Here is a 15,656-nt window from a genome sequence, read left to right as displayed (position 1 = left end):
ATTCCTCAGATAAGTGTTGTGGATAATCCTTTAACTGAAGAGGACCTTGTTGATTACCTTGAAAACACTTTAAGAACAAGTTTCAACATCACTGCTGATGCTGCTAAATATTGTAACAAGGTGAGTATGTTCCAATATTTTCCGAACCATCACTTGACAATATTATTCTTTCATTTTCATCTGATGTTCCGTTTTCCGCTTTTACACATGTCTAACCATGATTTTATTTTTTGCAGATTATAAGCAAATCCTATGACCTTCCTATATTACCCCCACCTTCCCAACCATCAACTACAGGTAGTACCATTGAACTGATGGAAGCTATTTCAGATTCTAATTCAACAGACCTCCTTAATGCTATGGAGGTTTTGAGCCATGAAGTTCCACATTCTGATGAAGATCCCTTTGAATTTGTCCCTGATTTTAAAATCAGCCATCAACTGTTAAACGAACCATTACCACATCACAGCAAAGTGGAAGCGAAAGAGCAAGATGTTAGGTCTGTGCTTGGCCGAATCTTACGTGCATTTCTTCCAAGTATGTTTAAGAGGTCTGAAGACAGTTATGTAGATGAGAACTTAGAAAGGTCGTCAGCTGTTAGTGGAAGCTTACCCAGTTTTAATGCAGATTATTTTAAAGAGATAGCTGAATCAAGAAGCAGACAAAAAGCAATAGAAGCTTTAGCTTGTTTAGATATGTATCAAAGTCTAGAACAGGGTAATAGAAAAGGAATAAAAGAAAAAGAATCTGAAAGCACCGTCATATCTTACCCTTTACACCTTGCATCAAAATCTGTTCAAGCAGATATTAATAATACACCGGGCTCATCAGCTTCCACACTCAAAGAGGTAAATGTGGAAGTGTTAGAAGCAAGACAAAATGAACCAGACTTAAGTTGGGTGGTAGAAGGGGAAGAAGACTTTACTTACAACGTGCAACAAATGAATCTATCGGCATCTAGAAAACCAAACGTTCCATTCGTGGTACGATCAAGACAAGATTTGTTAAATGTATCATCAAACATAAGCAATACAAAAGAACATGTACAAGTAGGTAAAGATCAACACTATCAAGCTCCTTCAGCTGCTGGTTCAAAAATACAAAGAAATCTTAAAAAACAGTCAAGGTCAAGAAATCAATCTTCATCTCGTCCTGGAGTCTTCACCATCAAAGCAAACTTTCTTCCTACACCCTCAGCTCACGGTTCGTGGAAACATAGTAGTACTGCCTGTGAGGATGGTGGAAATACAAACCAGAATGTCTATGGTGGAAATACACATTTCGGTCGTGTTTCAAACTCCAATGTTAACTTGGGCAGTTCAAGTTCGCGTCAAAACTCTTACAATAGACCAGGAACTAGTTTATCTTCGCAGTTCCCCATTGGTTCTTCACTTGTGCTGGAAAATGAAGAGAATAAATTTAATCAAAATGCTCCAATCCAAAACAACAGTCAGTACTGCGTACAAAGCAATATTCCAACTCCAACAGATCCCAGCAATTCAAGGTCATCTGAATCAAGCAAAGATAATCTTGACCAACTGTTCGACGATATACCGGAACAGCATTGTCTCAGTAACAGATCATCTTTTTATCTGAGACCAAGGTCTATAAGGAGCCGTTTAAGCAACTTATCCAAACGAAAGCGTCCACACGTTCTTACACATCGAGTCTATCCACCGAAGAAACCATGGAAAGCAGAAGACGACGATTCGTTGTCAGATATTCTGTCTTTTGCTTCCCAGCAATCCAAAGTACAAGAACCGACCACGGAATCCCATGTAAACATTGGTATCCTGATACGATCGTTCCTCTGTATTTCCTGTGCTGTATATTCGATGGCAATTGTTATTTACCTGTGCATGCGAGGTGCCAATTGTCTAGATGGAAATGGACTTGATCTGGTTGAAAAATTCTGTATAGACTTGTGTCTTTTATTGGTAGTAGTTATGCCAATCGTTGGTTGGTTGTCATTTATTATCTCCTTCATATGCCTTAAGGGGAAAGAGGTCTTTTCAATATTAAAACGAAACAGACTTTAAGAACATGTTATAGAGTTTGTTTTATGTTAAGTTTTATTTGTTTCTGTGGTAAGTTTGTTTAAAATAAATAAATTAATTGGTTAGTTTATATTGATTCGTTGTGGTGTAAGTGACAAGTATATATGTATACGTTATTTCATGGTTCTCCAAATATATATTTAGGTAGGCTCTCTGTGATTATATACGCAGGCTCGTCCGCTGCGTATGTGTCCATGGACAAGATACATATCGGCGATTTCCGGCGCCGTGGTATAGTGGTTAGCGCCCCTGCTTGTAACCCAGAGGTAATGGGTTCAAGGCTCGATGCTGCTACCATTGTGGGCGTATGTGTTCTTGGGCAAGACACTTAACGGCAATTGCTCCAACCCAGTGGTTACTAATGGGTATGTCTAAATTATCAGAAATACATAAAAAAAACAGAAAAAATCCAAAAAAAATAATTACCAACAAAGTAACATACATGGTAACTCGTAAGCTGGCACGAGGTGTTAAACCCGTGTGATAACGACTGTCGTTTTCCGGCCACGCGAGGATAAAGTAAGTTACATTCATTCATTCACATTCAATTTGATTCCCCAGTCATTACTAATGAGTTGTCTAAATTCTTAATTGTCAATAATCCAAAATACTGATATATTAAAAAGATAATTACATGAAAAATATATTCGAAATTTAGCCATTTGCACTTAAAGATAATTTGTGAGAAGTGGTTTGTGCAAAAAAAACAGTGTAGCAGTACCAAGTTTTTAGCAAAAATGTACACTTGGTTAAAAGTTATTATCAATTTCTGGTATTGCAAGTTCATATGCCCTTGTAGAATACATTATTTATCAATTGATGTTTAGACAATACCCATCGTCTTTTAAACAATACTCGTACAACATTGTAGGTAACTATAGCAGTGGGGCAAGAAAAAGGAATGTTTAAACTTGATTTTCAAAGCGTAAAGTATTATTTCGTATCATTTATTTGTATTCCTAATAATAAATACACTTATTAAATAAATTGACAATGATTTTAAACTGTCCCGTCTTACCCTGTGTTTTGGAATTTGTAAAATTCCACTTGTGCTAATTGCTAAATGACTCCTCGTGTTTTTTTATTATATTTTTTCAATTGCTGTCAATTAATAAAGGAATAATAGTACTAATTCGTGGTACCACCCAAAACCATCATGTATTTTGATTCTGAAAATATTGGGCGATATATATCCCATCTTCCCCCACTGTAGGTCACTATATCCAAATATATACTAAGCGTGTTTTTAACAATTAACTACGGTCTTCCATCTTTCCCCATCGTACTTTATAGTGACCACCCGGTCCAAATTTTCACTTTGAAACAAAAACGTTCCAGGCACGATAGATCAAAAACAAACATGACGGTTTGGGGTGACATGAAGACAAAAAAAATGAACAAAACAGGACAAAATATTGTTTCAAAAACTCGTTGAAACAATATTTTGTTTCTGTTTCGTCCATGATTTGGCCACGTAATGCGTCCATGTTTTTTCAATGTTTCATTGTTGACGATGTTGACGATGGTTTGTCTATAATCCGGCCGCATACTCCCGCAATGGTGATAAATAGCCAACACATGAACCACGTCCTATGATATGCATCAAGTTTTATTTGATTTACAAACTGCATTTGGTTAATAGCCTACATTCGTGCAACTGATAGCGATCTTCTAAAAGCATGCTTATAAATAAAGTATAAATGGCATGTTCTTGAATTTTAACTGTATACTACAATACACTGGTTAAAACTGCGCAGTTCCATCCAAAACTCTTAAAGCTGATAAACCGCATTGCAGTCGTCGTACTGCAGAAGTGTAACTGGATCATGGAACACGGCAGTGCAGTAACAATCTTTCCTGCAGATTGCTTGGGGGTGATTAGGGCAGGTGTTTGCAGCACAAAGACTCTCTTCTGTCTTGTCGCAAATGAGGTTGTGACTCAATGGACAAACTGGGGATAAAGTGAGAACAGGTTTAGGCAACGAAATGCGACAACTTCATGGAACATGTGAAACAGTAGCCTTGGTATAGTAGGATGGGGGGAGATGGGACACCTTCGGCGCATAATATCCGAATACCCTGATCGAGTTTTAAACAGTTAACAACGGTCTATGGGAATCTTGGGCATATAGTTTTATAATTCTTTGGAATCTCCTTGTTTACTGCCACATTGGACGAGAAAATTGAGTTCAAATGTGTCCCAACTTCCCCCACCTTACCATATGAAGAAGTTTATCTACACTAATCTATTCGCAGATATAGCTTTTAAATGACAGCGTAAAGGCAGGTTTGATAAAAGGGATATACACATATAAGAGGATGGGGGAAACAGGACACCTTTAGCACACAGTATCCAAAAATCCTGATAGTCTTTTAAACAACTAACATCAATGTGAAAGTTGTGAGGATACGGTAGAATCCTTTGATCGTTCTTTGTTCACTATACTGTGGCCCATTTTCCCTACTCCACTATACTGCTAATTTAGGTTTATTCTATACGTGTTAGGTCCTACAATAGTTAGACGCGTTATGAAACCTAAAGTTCTGACCAGAGACGCATTCCTGGTTTTAAGCAACCAGCATTTTGAAGTTAAGCTTAAGCATAATAGGCTAATAATCTTACAGTCCAAAATGCATTGTCTTCTTGTAAGTTTTTCACCGTTGCTGAAGAAATCAAAATCACAAGAGCCGCCACAATAGTTAGGCTTGCACACGACACCACTGTCTCGTGGACACATGGCACCAATACATGGGTTTACAAGGCAATTGGCCTGGGTGCAACCGACGCTTACTACAGCTGAAAAAGACGATGTAGGTGTTAGATAACATACATAACTGTTACTTTCAGACATACAAATCCAAAGCAGCTCTCCTAAATACTAATTTTTCGTTTTAACGTGGGTGTTCTATGGTTATACAGTTATGTCTGGGAGGTATGGTGAGGAAAGATGGGACACTTTTTTATTGTGTTTTTTCGTTCAATTAAAGATTTATAAAACCACATCCTTACGACTCCCATAGACCGTTTCTAATTGTTTAAAACACGATCAGGATATTTAGATATTATGTGCTAAAGGTGTCCCGTCTTTCCCCACCCTACTACATCTTAAAATAACATGTAAGAAAGTAATATATCTTACATTTTGCAGATGTTTGAGAAACGAAGAATGCTACCAGAATTGTGGAAACAAAACAACGCATTTTGCTTTATGTCTAAATCTGCAACAATAAATTTGTTAAAATTGACGCTATACATAGTATTCTATTTAAGTCTATAACTTTATTCTGTTTGTTTTGCATGGAATAGTAGGCCTATATATAGATACGCTGGCCCACATCGCATGTTCCGCGCATGTTATGTCGTAGCACTACTCTCATGAAGAATTAAAATAACATTTTGTTTATATACAGCCTACAAGATCACATAATTTGTACGAATAGCTGATGTGTTTGGAACTGTAAATTGAATAGCATTTCTCGCTCTAATTATAATCGTCTGTACTATATTCTTGAATTGCGGTCTCGTTAAAAACTCGTTTTCGAGCGCTTTTATATCCTAGCGCGTCATGTTACGTCATGACCGGTAAACAAAGCGTGTTTTGCCAACTTAAGTTCGTCACAAAACTCCGCTGTGAATCATAACTGTGTTTTTGATGTGAGAAAAGCCAACGGAAGAAAAAACATCCGAAACGCACACTTAGCAGTGGTGACAGATTAAAACGGTATTTTCGTTGCAAAGATTGTTTACAAAACATAAGTATAAACAGAACAAACGGAAGTTTACAAAAGCCGTGAAACTTTTACGATTGACACGAATTTTCTATTTTCACCCTTTCATACTATTTTCTCGTCCCATTTGGTAATAAACTAATATCGTTTAATGAATTATAAAACCATACCATCGCGACTCCTACAGACTGATGTTAGTTCTTTAAAACACGATCAGGATATTGGGATATTATGTGCTCAAGTATGCCATCTCACCTCACAGTAGGCTACTATATGTTAGTAAAAAGGAAAATTACGCCAGTTAATTACTAAAATAAAAGCTACATGTATTGTGTTCTATATGAGTGAGATCCTACAGACCCATAAACATTTGAATAGAGGTCAAAGTTGGCATATAAATTCAACACCTATTAACCAACACTACCCAGATTATCACATACATGGTAACTCGTAAGTGGGTACGAGGTGTAAGAATCACAACACCTGAGGTATATAAAGACTATCGTTGACCCGCCACAGAAAAATAAATTTTATGTTTTATTCATTTTCAAGTTTTTACAAAGCCAAACATTCTAGCCAACCTTTTGGTAAACACTGTGTTATGTATGCAAAAGGTGGTCCTGTGTCTTAAGCGTGCTGTGATGTTATTAACTATAGGTTTTTCGAGTCATAAAACACTGCATTACTCAATAAAACTTGTTTTGTGAATCACTAAACGAAAATCGCGAACCACATTATCGCAAGTCTACAGTGTTTTGTAAACAAACACACATTTAGTGGGATATCAAATGGGACACCGTTTTATTCTGTTTTATCGTTTCATTTGGTAGTAAACAAAAAACATTCAAATATTTATAAAACGTACGCTTACCACTTCCATAGACCGTTGTTAATTGTTTGAAACCCGATCCATGATATTTCAATACTACATGCTAAAGGTGTCCCATCTTATCTCACAGTACTGCAGAACATTTTCGTGCTCCTACATTATAATACGTTTACAAAATCGCGATTAAACTATTGCAACAATTGCTTTATTTATTTCATACTGACCAAATCTAAAAAGCAGTCGCAGTCGATGAAACACATCTGTAATATAACTTTCTGCTTAGCTTTCAGTAGGTTCTTCCATATTGAGAACATTGGGATTATATAGATATTTTAAGACAGTTTAGGAAAAATATATTGTAGACGTTTAAGATGTTACAAGGCATCAATATATTAATACGAAATAAACAACTGATACACTATACTACTGTGGCATTTAATGTTTAATTGCATACAGTGTGACAATACTCCTAAAACATATCAACTTCTGTGCACATATTGCGGCTAACCCATGCTGTGATAAAAGCAACATTTATATTCAAGTTTCAGCACCTTAGTAGGTTTATTGAAACATCCCGGGATACGGAAAAAATGGTTCACAAAATGCGGTTCTAAACTTTAGTTTAAATTGTAAAGACGCAGTGTAAAAACATCTACTCTGTTTTTAACACATTTTTAAGGTCTGGAAAATAAGGAAAAACTGGTAAGTCTATGTTTAAACGAGAATCAATGATCGACAGGTACTGTAATTTTACAACTGAAAATCAAACACAAAATATTTGTTCATCTTTACACTGTTTTAGTTTACCAAGAACGCTGTGAAACATGAGATATAATTTAACTATAAACATGGTATCTTATTTTTACCTAAAAAATAAACAATATTTTACAAGTTGCATAAAATAGAATAAAATATATTTTAACTTAAAGCCACTTCGTATTATTAGCAAAAAATAACAAGAATCTTTTGTTATATTATGAACAAAAAACTGCATAAGAAATAATGACATCACATTGGAGGCTATGACATCACAAATTTGGTATGACATCATAAAGTGTCATTGAAAATCAAGAATTTCAAATTCGTCTTCGGATTCTAAACTATCATCAGAGTCTAAAGTAAGACAAGTGTTATCATCGATTGGTTGATCCTTCCTCCTATGGGATTTAACAGCAAGCACTCGAGATTCTACGACCTGGCACTGCGGCATTCGATCAACAACTTCAAATAATGGGAAGGAGGTTGGTGTCTTTACCATCTGTTGAACAGAGGTTGGTTGTAATGGTATAGAGAATATCAAGTTTGTATAAATGAATGAATGTAACTTACTTTATTCTCACATGGCCTGAAAACAACAGCCTTATAACATGGGTAACATGGGTTGTTCATACACCTCGTGCCAGCTTATGAGTTGCCATGTATCTTACTTTGTGGGATTTCAAGTTTGTACTTTAATACAAACATAACAACCAAGTTCATCTTAAACATTTAGGGTTTAAAACATATATGTTTACTATAGAAGGGGTCCGGAAAATCATGGTTTAAGCAACTAAGAGCGGGTTGATAAATAAGGAAATACAGTTTAAAATAAACCACATAAAAACAGCAAGCCACCATAGAAATGTTAACATACTTGTTTAACTTTATGACAAAGATCACAGAAGCTCCCTCTAGTGGTACAGATGAAGCCGAGAGCAAGTGAAGGGTCAAGGTTGGTGAGCAACATTCTCCCTGGAGTATCACAGTGGAAGGTGGTGTCGTCATATCTTTCATTGGAAGTTATATCCTGGAGTGGGATATAACTAGCGAGGGGATATAACTAGCGAGTGTGCCCATACACCTCGGGCACACTAACAAGTTACCATAGATGTAAATTTTTTTTATGGATTTTTTCATAGACTGACATACTGCACTATTAATAAAAGGCCACTGGGTTGGAGCAATTTTAGTCGGGTGTTACTTACTTTACATTTTGGATTATCTTTCTAAGTGGTCCAACAAAAAGAATACAATTTAGGCTGTGTGGCTGAAAAAAATAGCCCTGCTTTAGACTTGTATAAACCACTGTCATAACATACAGGTAGTTTCACATAAGGTTGTGTTGTGTGGGGGTCAAGAAATATCATGGAGTCTTCACTACAACCCAAGAAATAATAAGCATGGTTTGGTTTTCCACCGATAACTCCAACAGATTCCTTCCAATGAAGACATTCCTAGTGAAAAATTAACAAATTTATGGATTTATTTTTAATTTCAAGATAATATAGCTATAGATGAAATTTTAGCAAAGATGTATTACAAATTAAAAGTTTTTTTTGGTATCTTTAATTATGTTTAAAATAGTAGTCTATATGAATGAGGTCTCACAGTAAGATATTCTAGGAGACTTTGGGTTAAGGTCTCAAATGTCCCACTATCCTGTCAAAAATAATCAGAAAAAGATAAAAATACAAAAAAAAAACATTAAAACGATAGTTGTTACGAAAGAGGATACACTAAATATGAACTTATGACCTCGCTTGCAATAAGCATACAAACCTTTAAATGCGTGAAGTAAACTGGATTAATTTCCGATAGTCCTAGTCTAAGAGGAATTAGCAGCAGTAGAGGGCGCCAGAAGTCATCTGAGGTTGGTGACACATTAGGGGAATCCCCATTGCACTTAGTACGATCAGGTTTACAGGTTGAAGAACAAGCCCCTTCATACTGTGTAGTGGGTGTGGTGCTACATAACCTCTCTGTGGTAGAATTATTAATACTTTCTGTAGAAAGGTGGAATACAACTACTGCAGTACATGTAAACCCCACTTACCAATATCTTCAATACAAACAGTGTTATCCATTGCTACATGGATGGCAAGTACATTCTCCTGGTCAAACTGGGATAACCTCCTGTGTGTTAACATCTTATTATTATTCAAACACATCTCTAACTAATGAAAAAATGTATTTAACCTATTCATATTTTTCGGGGCAACAACAATCAGTATAACACATGGGGTCTGTTTCATAAACTTCATGGCCGTTAAGATTGACCACATAACTTTGTGGGTAATTATCTTATAAAAGACATTTTTACATGTTTGTGAGTTTAGACAACTAATAATGCAGCACTGGACACTGTTTGTAGGTGTCTTGCCCAAGTACACATACTGCCAATAGTAACTCACAAGCTGTTGAGAAATAGGAATAAATAAGTTGGAATAACGTTTATCTGCACATCACCTCAGCACTTGAGATATTGTATTTGGTCCGAACCATTGTCCCACTTCCTTCCCTTCTTCTACGCCCATCTGTGCAATCTGGTGGATGGAATAACAACTTGATCTTTCATCCGATAACTGATGAAGAATCCTCTTGTAAGGTGGAGGTTGAGGTTTGTCTTCCGTCCACTTCCAGTCTATGTATGAATATGAATTGTTTCTCATTGTTAATCAAAGTCAATTCTAATTGTGTCAAATTTATCCCAAAGGTTCAATTCAGTTGAGTTTGTTTAGCAGTTCTTAATTTTGTAACATTGTTCATTTCTTATTTCTTTGAATAAAATGAAAACGAGTATCAGCCATTTAGGGTTTCAGAGGTGTTGAAATTAATATAGTTTGTAATGGTCTGTAGGTTACTCATGTATTATACACAATTATACAAATATACATCACCTTTATCCATTGTAAGTTCAGCTAAGGCTCTGGCAAGTAGCATTTGTCCACACCTAAGCATACACCCCCACCCTGAGTCGGAGGTGGGACCTGTACCTCCTATCGGGGTGTAACCTTTCCGATATGTAAACCATAAGAAGGATCTGTGGGAATATCGTGTTTCAAGGAAGGATGCCAATGTAGTGCAATTATTACTTCATTCTAAATCTATATTACTATTGACAGTGTTTATGAGACATAAAATTTGTTATGGTTTTACAAAAACACATTTCTGTTATATAGCCTACTCTGTTTGAAACAGGGAAACACAATATGTATAAATACACTATACGTGTAGTACAATGTACATTAAATGGTGCAAAATAAGACATCCATGTCATATCCCGACAATAAGCATGTGGTATATAAATACACCATGCATGCTCCGTCAATAAGAAAACCCTTTTTTAAATGTTTTTCTGGCATATGGCACAAAACAATACATACCTACATATAAAGTATCAAAGTTACCACAAACTTACTTAATATGTTCAAGGAACAAAGCTCTTTCATGGGGAAGATGAAACCTTGATCCCAACACCCAGATGTTTTCCTCTTCTTTCCAATAATCCTCATTTACAACAACATTCTCATATGTGACTGAAGCTGGAAGATAAATGAATATTGAACTAACATCAGCGGTGTATGAATCCCTTTAAATTAACTGACAAACTGGTGATATAATAGTCTACTATATAAAACTATGGTTGGATGGTAAAGGGAACATTGGACTTTTACTTAAAAAAAACACTATTGTAACTTGTAAGTATATTTTATTATATGGTTAAAGTCGTTTGGCAAGGCAAGCTATTTTAGTATAGTTAACATTATTTTGTAAAAGCAGCAGTATCTTCTGCATTTTAAACAGAACTTAATATATGTACATATATAATCATTTAAAAGTCGTCCTTTAATTAAAATGAACCAAAGTGGGAATAACTTACCCAAGGAATCCATGTCTGCAGTTGATTGTTGGGCAAAATAGTTGAAAGCAAACGCCATCGAGACGACTTATCAAAGATTAAACACTCAGTAAAAATAGAAGATTTTTATGCCAATAAAAACTTTTAAAGTGAAAACATTCCTATTTATTCTTTATTAAAGTTGTAGCAAGTTCTAAAATTTGGATAATTTACAAACAATATTATAGCAACTTGGTTGTACGAGATAAAATAATAAAGTATGAAATGAATATTGAGTAAAATTTTGCAGTAAAACATCCGTATTATATACAGCATGAAACTTGGGCGTCTTTATTAAGAACTGATAACATTTGCTTTCTAAGTTCTTTGATTTCATTTTTAAGCAAATGTTTTCCTCTTTTATTACTTTCAGTGTTTCCATTTGTTTTTTCTTCGCAGCAGTTACTCTTTGAACAATTGGACTCATTGTTATCCCTAGTCAACACTTGAATAGCTTCTAAATACGATCCTTTAAATTCCTCTTCAGTTAAACTAAACTGGTTCAACTCTGTGGAAAAATTTGGCCCAAAAAGTGGAAGCATGTGAAGCAAGATGACCATGTAATGTGGCAAGCATAACACACATGGTAAGCCACATTCATTCACCAGGACTTGTTCTTCTTTTTTTAAATCAAACAAAGCTTCACTACAGCATGATCTATTGGTTAGTGCGTCCCTTAAATATTGATATAATTCCAATGACTCAATTTCTTCCACCAGAGAAAACATTGCAGTTTGATGTTCAGGTGACATAGATTCAAGTTGTGATTTCTTGAAGGTGTTAAAAAGTATTCCTTTTTCATGGTTTAGCTTGTGCTCTGCTGATATTTTAAGTAAATTTTCTGCCACGTCTTTTATCACTTGATGAGAATTGTTTGGCTTTTCTGGCTTTTCCTTTAGGAACTTAACAGCTTTTTGCAAGAAATCTGCAGCATCTTCATGTAATGGGTTGATAGCATTAAAATACCGTGATATTCTGAACAGTAATGTAGGTTGGGAATTGGATTTTTCCAATATCATGTACCCCCTTGGAGAATCCCCATTTGTTGGATCTTTTGTGTTCATGGCATTCCATAATGCTTCTAGTGAAAGCCAATATGGCGGATATTTAAACCTTGCAGGTTCGAGAACTAAAACAACATCTTTCCCAGGATGGTAACCGCCTATGGGAGAAAAGTGTCCAGAACCAGTCTGGCCTAGTTCTCTTCTCCCAAACGAGCAAATAACAGCCATAGAACTTCCCCTACAAGATTGCTTTACAAGTTCTCTGAAGTCGTCAATACTTGCATGGTCATCAACATAAACAACATCAGCATTAAGTTGATTACATTTTGCAATACAAGCCAGCTGTTCGATGGTAACTCCTTGCCTCTGTACGTCTTCAAGTGAAGTACAACACTCCAACATGCTCTCATGGTACCAACGCCAAACACCTTTCCAAACTCGACCTATAAATATAAATGAAAGAGTAAGTATGTTTATGTATATATATTACATTTCAAATAAGTACAATTATGTTAGCATTAAGTGCTGAAAATACATAACAAAATAAATTAAAGTCCAATGATTAGTTTGCTATAAGATATATATTTATAATAGACCAAATTTTCTAAAATTGCATCATCAGCATTTCATTATTCAGCAAAAATAGAATCTTTGTGTGGGTAGTTATGTTCATTATTGATAATATAATTACAGTAGATATTGTAATTATGTTTTTATTAAAAGATTTTGTTAAATATATTACAAAAAATAAAACCACATGTACTAACTTTTAACTTTTAATAAATGTTCATATCGAAAAAATAACATTATTTTAAACACACTATTAACAAATATGGACTATTATTTTAACATCATTTCACCTGGATCAACTGCTAGACCATTAAGTACGATTACCAGCGAGGACAAACCACAATAAGCAGGTTCATCTTGTGTTCTTATCTGTGGTCCCAAGTGAAAGAAGATTTCCATGCCCCCATTATCCAAAGCTTCTTTAAAAATTAGTTTCCCGTCATCAGAAGAAAAGTTGATGCAAATTTCTGGCAAGATTCTCCGATAGAAGTTTGTCTTAGTTGCCATGATAATAATCCCTACTTAAGTAAGAAAACTACATCTTTGTTGAAACCAATGGTCTTTTAAAGAATAAATTCATTTGATAATTGTGCTACATTCATATAAATACGTGATATACGATAATATTTTGGGTAAAATATTCGGTGCTAGTGAAGAATCTTCCCTCCCTCATCTTATTTGCTAACCCCTAGCACCAAATATTCTTCATTTATTTCTTCGAATACGGTCCTGAAAATAAAGATAAATTCCTTCTTACGTTATTCAACAGACAGTCATAGTTTAACTGGCCTACATATTGTCGTATACATATCTTTACATTAAATTTTTAACAACAAACTCACGCGTCAACTTTTCGAACAAAAAATAACAAAAGCAATCAGCTGATTTAACGCTCCAGTGACTTCACATATATTTTAGAAAACTTTAACTGGGAAGTACAAGGTTAAACACCGTTGTATATTTTTATTTGTTGCACATTTTAGATAAATACTGTTATTTTAACCATAACGTTTAAAATCAACAAATAGTAACATAAATAAGCTTTAACGCTTATAATTTTGAAACTTCACAATATTAATACTAAGGCCTATATATAAATAAAACACAAATAATTTCAGTATATAAACACAAATTGTATATTATCACCTGCATTCCAGCTATATTTTGGTAGCAACTAAAGTAGTAGGCAGGTAATATAATTCGTAAGCGGGTCCGGGGTGTATAAAGCACCGTGTTATAACGACTGTCGTTGCCCAACCACTTGAGCATAAAAAGATACGATTTATTTGATATTCTTATTTGATATTCTTTCTATTTTTTAACGGCTTAGCTTGGCTGAAAACCATATAACCTCGTTGTATACCAATGGTCGGATTGGTCACTTTATCCGTGGCTACCATCGCTCTCCATAAGCATTCTAGTGGAGTCCAAAATATCCGGTGTTTGTACCTTGCAGGCTCTAATGCCAAGACCAACCCTCTTTCGGCGTGGTATCCTGCTATGGTAGCAAATTGGCCAACCCCTAATTCCCCCAAATACGATTTCCCAAACGAGCAAATAACAGCCATAGAACTCCCCTTACAAGATTGCTTTACAACTTCCCTGAAGTCGTCAATACTTGCATGGTCATTAACATAAACAACATCAGCATTAAGTTGATTACATCTTGCAATACCAGCCAGCTGGTCCATGGTAATTCCCTCTTTTTCTATTTCATCAATATTACAAGATCTGACCATTCTTTCATCATACCATCTCCATATTCCTTTCCAAACTCGACCTAAAACATAGATATTTGTTCGTTATGCTTTTAAACTGTTATTATTACGTGTGGTACTGATATATATTGTATGAGCACAAATCCCATATTGCCTAACCATGGTTGAAAAATTAACAATGTTTTTTTTTAAAGTTGCTAGGATGCAAATTCCGTATAAATATTCTTTGTTTACTACCAAATGGGCCGAGAAAAAAAAAACGTAGCCCACCTTGCCCCATCCATGGCCTACTAAGAATATCTCTAGGCATAAACAAACCGAAACACCAATTTAAAAAATAGCTTTATACCTTGAAATTAATTGATAATACCTGGATCAACTTTAAACCCGTTCAAAATCATAACAAGCGACGAAAGTCCGCACAGATTTATATCTTTTTGATTTACAATCTGTGGTCCAATCTCAAAGAAAATGTTTAAGAATCCCGACTCTAGCGCCTCTTTAAAGATCAATTTCCCTTCTTTGGAGGCAAAATCTATGCACATTTTAGGCAAAACCCAACGGAAAACATTAAACTCCATGTCTCATAGCACAGATATTGGCACACTAGTACGTAATATAGACACGAACTTAAATATAAGGCTACTACGAAGCTGCTGTTGTATACGTGTCGGTACATTATCATATTGTAATTTCCCGTATATACTAAGCTACACTGGTATGCTATAACATGTATTACATGGGTTTAAAACGACTAGTTAAATACAATTAGCTGGCTTTTTAGAACTAACGTTGATTCTTAGAATAAACATTTCTCCATTGCTGCGTTAACTATGTTTTCGAAATTGCCAGCCAGCACACATTACAAAAAATAAAAACCAACAAGTTACATTAATTGAAAATCAAACGGTGTTACTGGCTATATATATATATACATTATAGTAAACGCAGACAATCATGCACGACTGCGGTTTACTTATTGTGCTACATCCGGTGGCTATTAATTGCATATGATGCAAGCTTGACAAGAAAAAGGCCAGCAAAACTTTGATATTTACTATGTAGTGCATTTGTATTACTGTTAATAAGTAT

The 15,656-nt window shown here is 35.1% G+C and overlaps 5 protein-coding genes across 6 annotated transcripts in view; 1 reads left to right on the top strand and 4 right to left on the bottom strand.

Annotated features, from left to right (window-relative positions):
* LOC113475631 overlaps positions 1 to 2,088 on the top strand; it is a 10,247-nt gene extending 8,159 nt beyond the window's left edge. Inside the window, exons 2-3 of the mRNA XM_026840021.1 lie at positions 10 to 120; positions 237 to 2,088. Coding sequence (XP_026695822.1) covers positions 10 to 120; positions 237 to 2,039 — 1,914 coding nt within the window. The 3' untranslated portion in view covers positions 2,040 to 2,088. The remainder of the gene's footprint in view (positions 1 to 9; positions 121 to 236) is intronic.
* Positions 2,089 to 3,649: 1,561 nt separating this feature from the next.
* Positions 3,650 to 5,306, bottom strand: LOC100183851. Its single transcript, XM_002128404.4, has 3 exons — positions 5,198 to 5,306; positions 4,681 to 4,854; positions 3,650 to 4,008 (listed from the first exon to the last, which is right to left on the bottom strand). Exons 1-3 carry the CDS (start codon positions 5,256 to 5,258, stop codon positions 3,830 to 3,832), a joined length of 414 nt encoding a protein of 137 aa, XP_002128440.1. The 5' UTR covers positions 5,259 to 5,306; the 3' UTR covers positions 3,650 to 3,829.
* Positions 5,307 to 6,980: 1,674 nt separating this feature from the next.
* LOC100176021 (cysteine protease ATG4A) lies at positions 6,981 to 11,428 on the bottom strand. Of its 2 annotated transcripts, none has more exons than XM_002128468.3 (9): positions 11,255 to 11,428; positions 10,793 to 10,916; positions 10,272 to 10,414; positions 9,841 to 10,015; positions 9,428 to 9,507; positions 9,154 to 9,353; positions 8,694 to 8,828; positions 8,249 to 8,401; positions 6,981 to 7,873 (listed from the first exon to the last, which is right to left on the bottom strand). In XM_002128468.3, exons 1-9 carry the CDS (start codon positions 11,310 to 11,312, stop codon positions 7,673 to 7,675), a joined length of 1,269 nt encoding a protein of 422 aa, XP_002128504.1. In that variant the 5' UTR covers positions 11,313 to 11,428; the 3' UTR covers positions 6,981 to 7,672. The 2 variants fall into 2 exon arrangements, with proteins under 2 accessions (XP_002128504.1, XP_004227525.1); XM_004227477.3 differs by having other exon boundaries at positions 8,249 to 8,346.
* LOC100186228 (glutathione gamma-glutamylcysteinyltransferase 1-like) lies at positions 11,387 to 13,437 on the bottom strand. Its single transcript, XM_002128336.5, has 2 exons — positions 13,137 to 13,437; positions 11,387 to 12,719 (listed from the first exon to the last, which is right to left on the bottom strand). The coding sequence occupies exons 1-2, from the start codon at positions 13,351 to 13,353 to the stop codon at positions 11,536 to 11,538; spliced, it is 1,401 nt and encodes a 466-aa protein (XP_002128372.1). The 5' UTR covers positions 13,354 to 13,437; the 3' UTR covers positions 11,387 to 11,535.
* A 357-nt stretch (positions 13,438 to 13,794) lies between these two features.
* LOC100178336 (glutathione gamma-glutamylcysteinyltransferase 3-like) lies at positions 13,795 to 15,132 on the bottom strand. Its single transcript, XM_018817045.2, has 2 exons — positions 14,935 to 15,132; positions 13,795 to 14,626 (listed from the first exon to the last, which is right to left on the bottom strand). Exons 1-2 carry the CDS (start codon positions 15,107 to 15,109, stop codon positions 14,142 to 14,144), a joined length of 660 nt encoding a protein of 219 aa, XP_018672590.2. The 5' UTR covers positions 15,110 to 15,132; the 3' UTR covers positions 13,795 to 14,141.
* Between the last annotated feature and the right edge of the window lie 524 nt (positions 15,133 to 15,656).

Source organism: Ciona intestinalis, unplaced genomic scaffold (assembly GCF_000224145.3).
Source record: "Ciona intestinalis unplaced genomic scaffold, KH HT001099.1, whole genome shotgun sequence".
NCBI classification, from domain to species: domain Eukaryota; kingdom Metazoa; phylum Chordata; class Ascidiacea; order Phlebobranchia; family Cionidae; genus Ciona; species Ciona intestinalis.
Note: the sequence above shows the minus strand (reverse complement) of the source record. Positions and strands in the feature narration are given on the sequence as shown.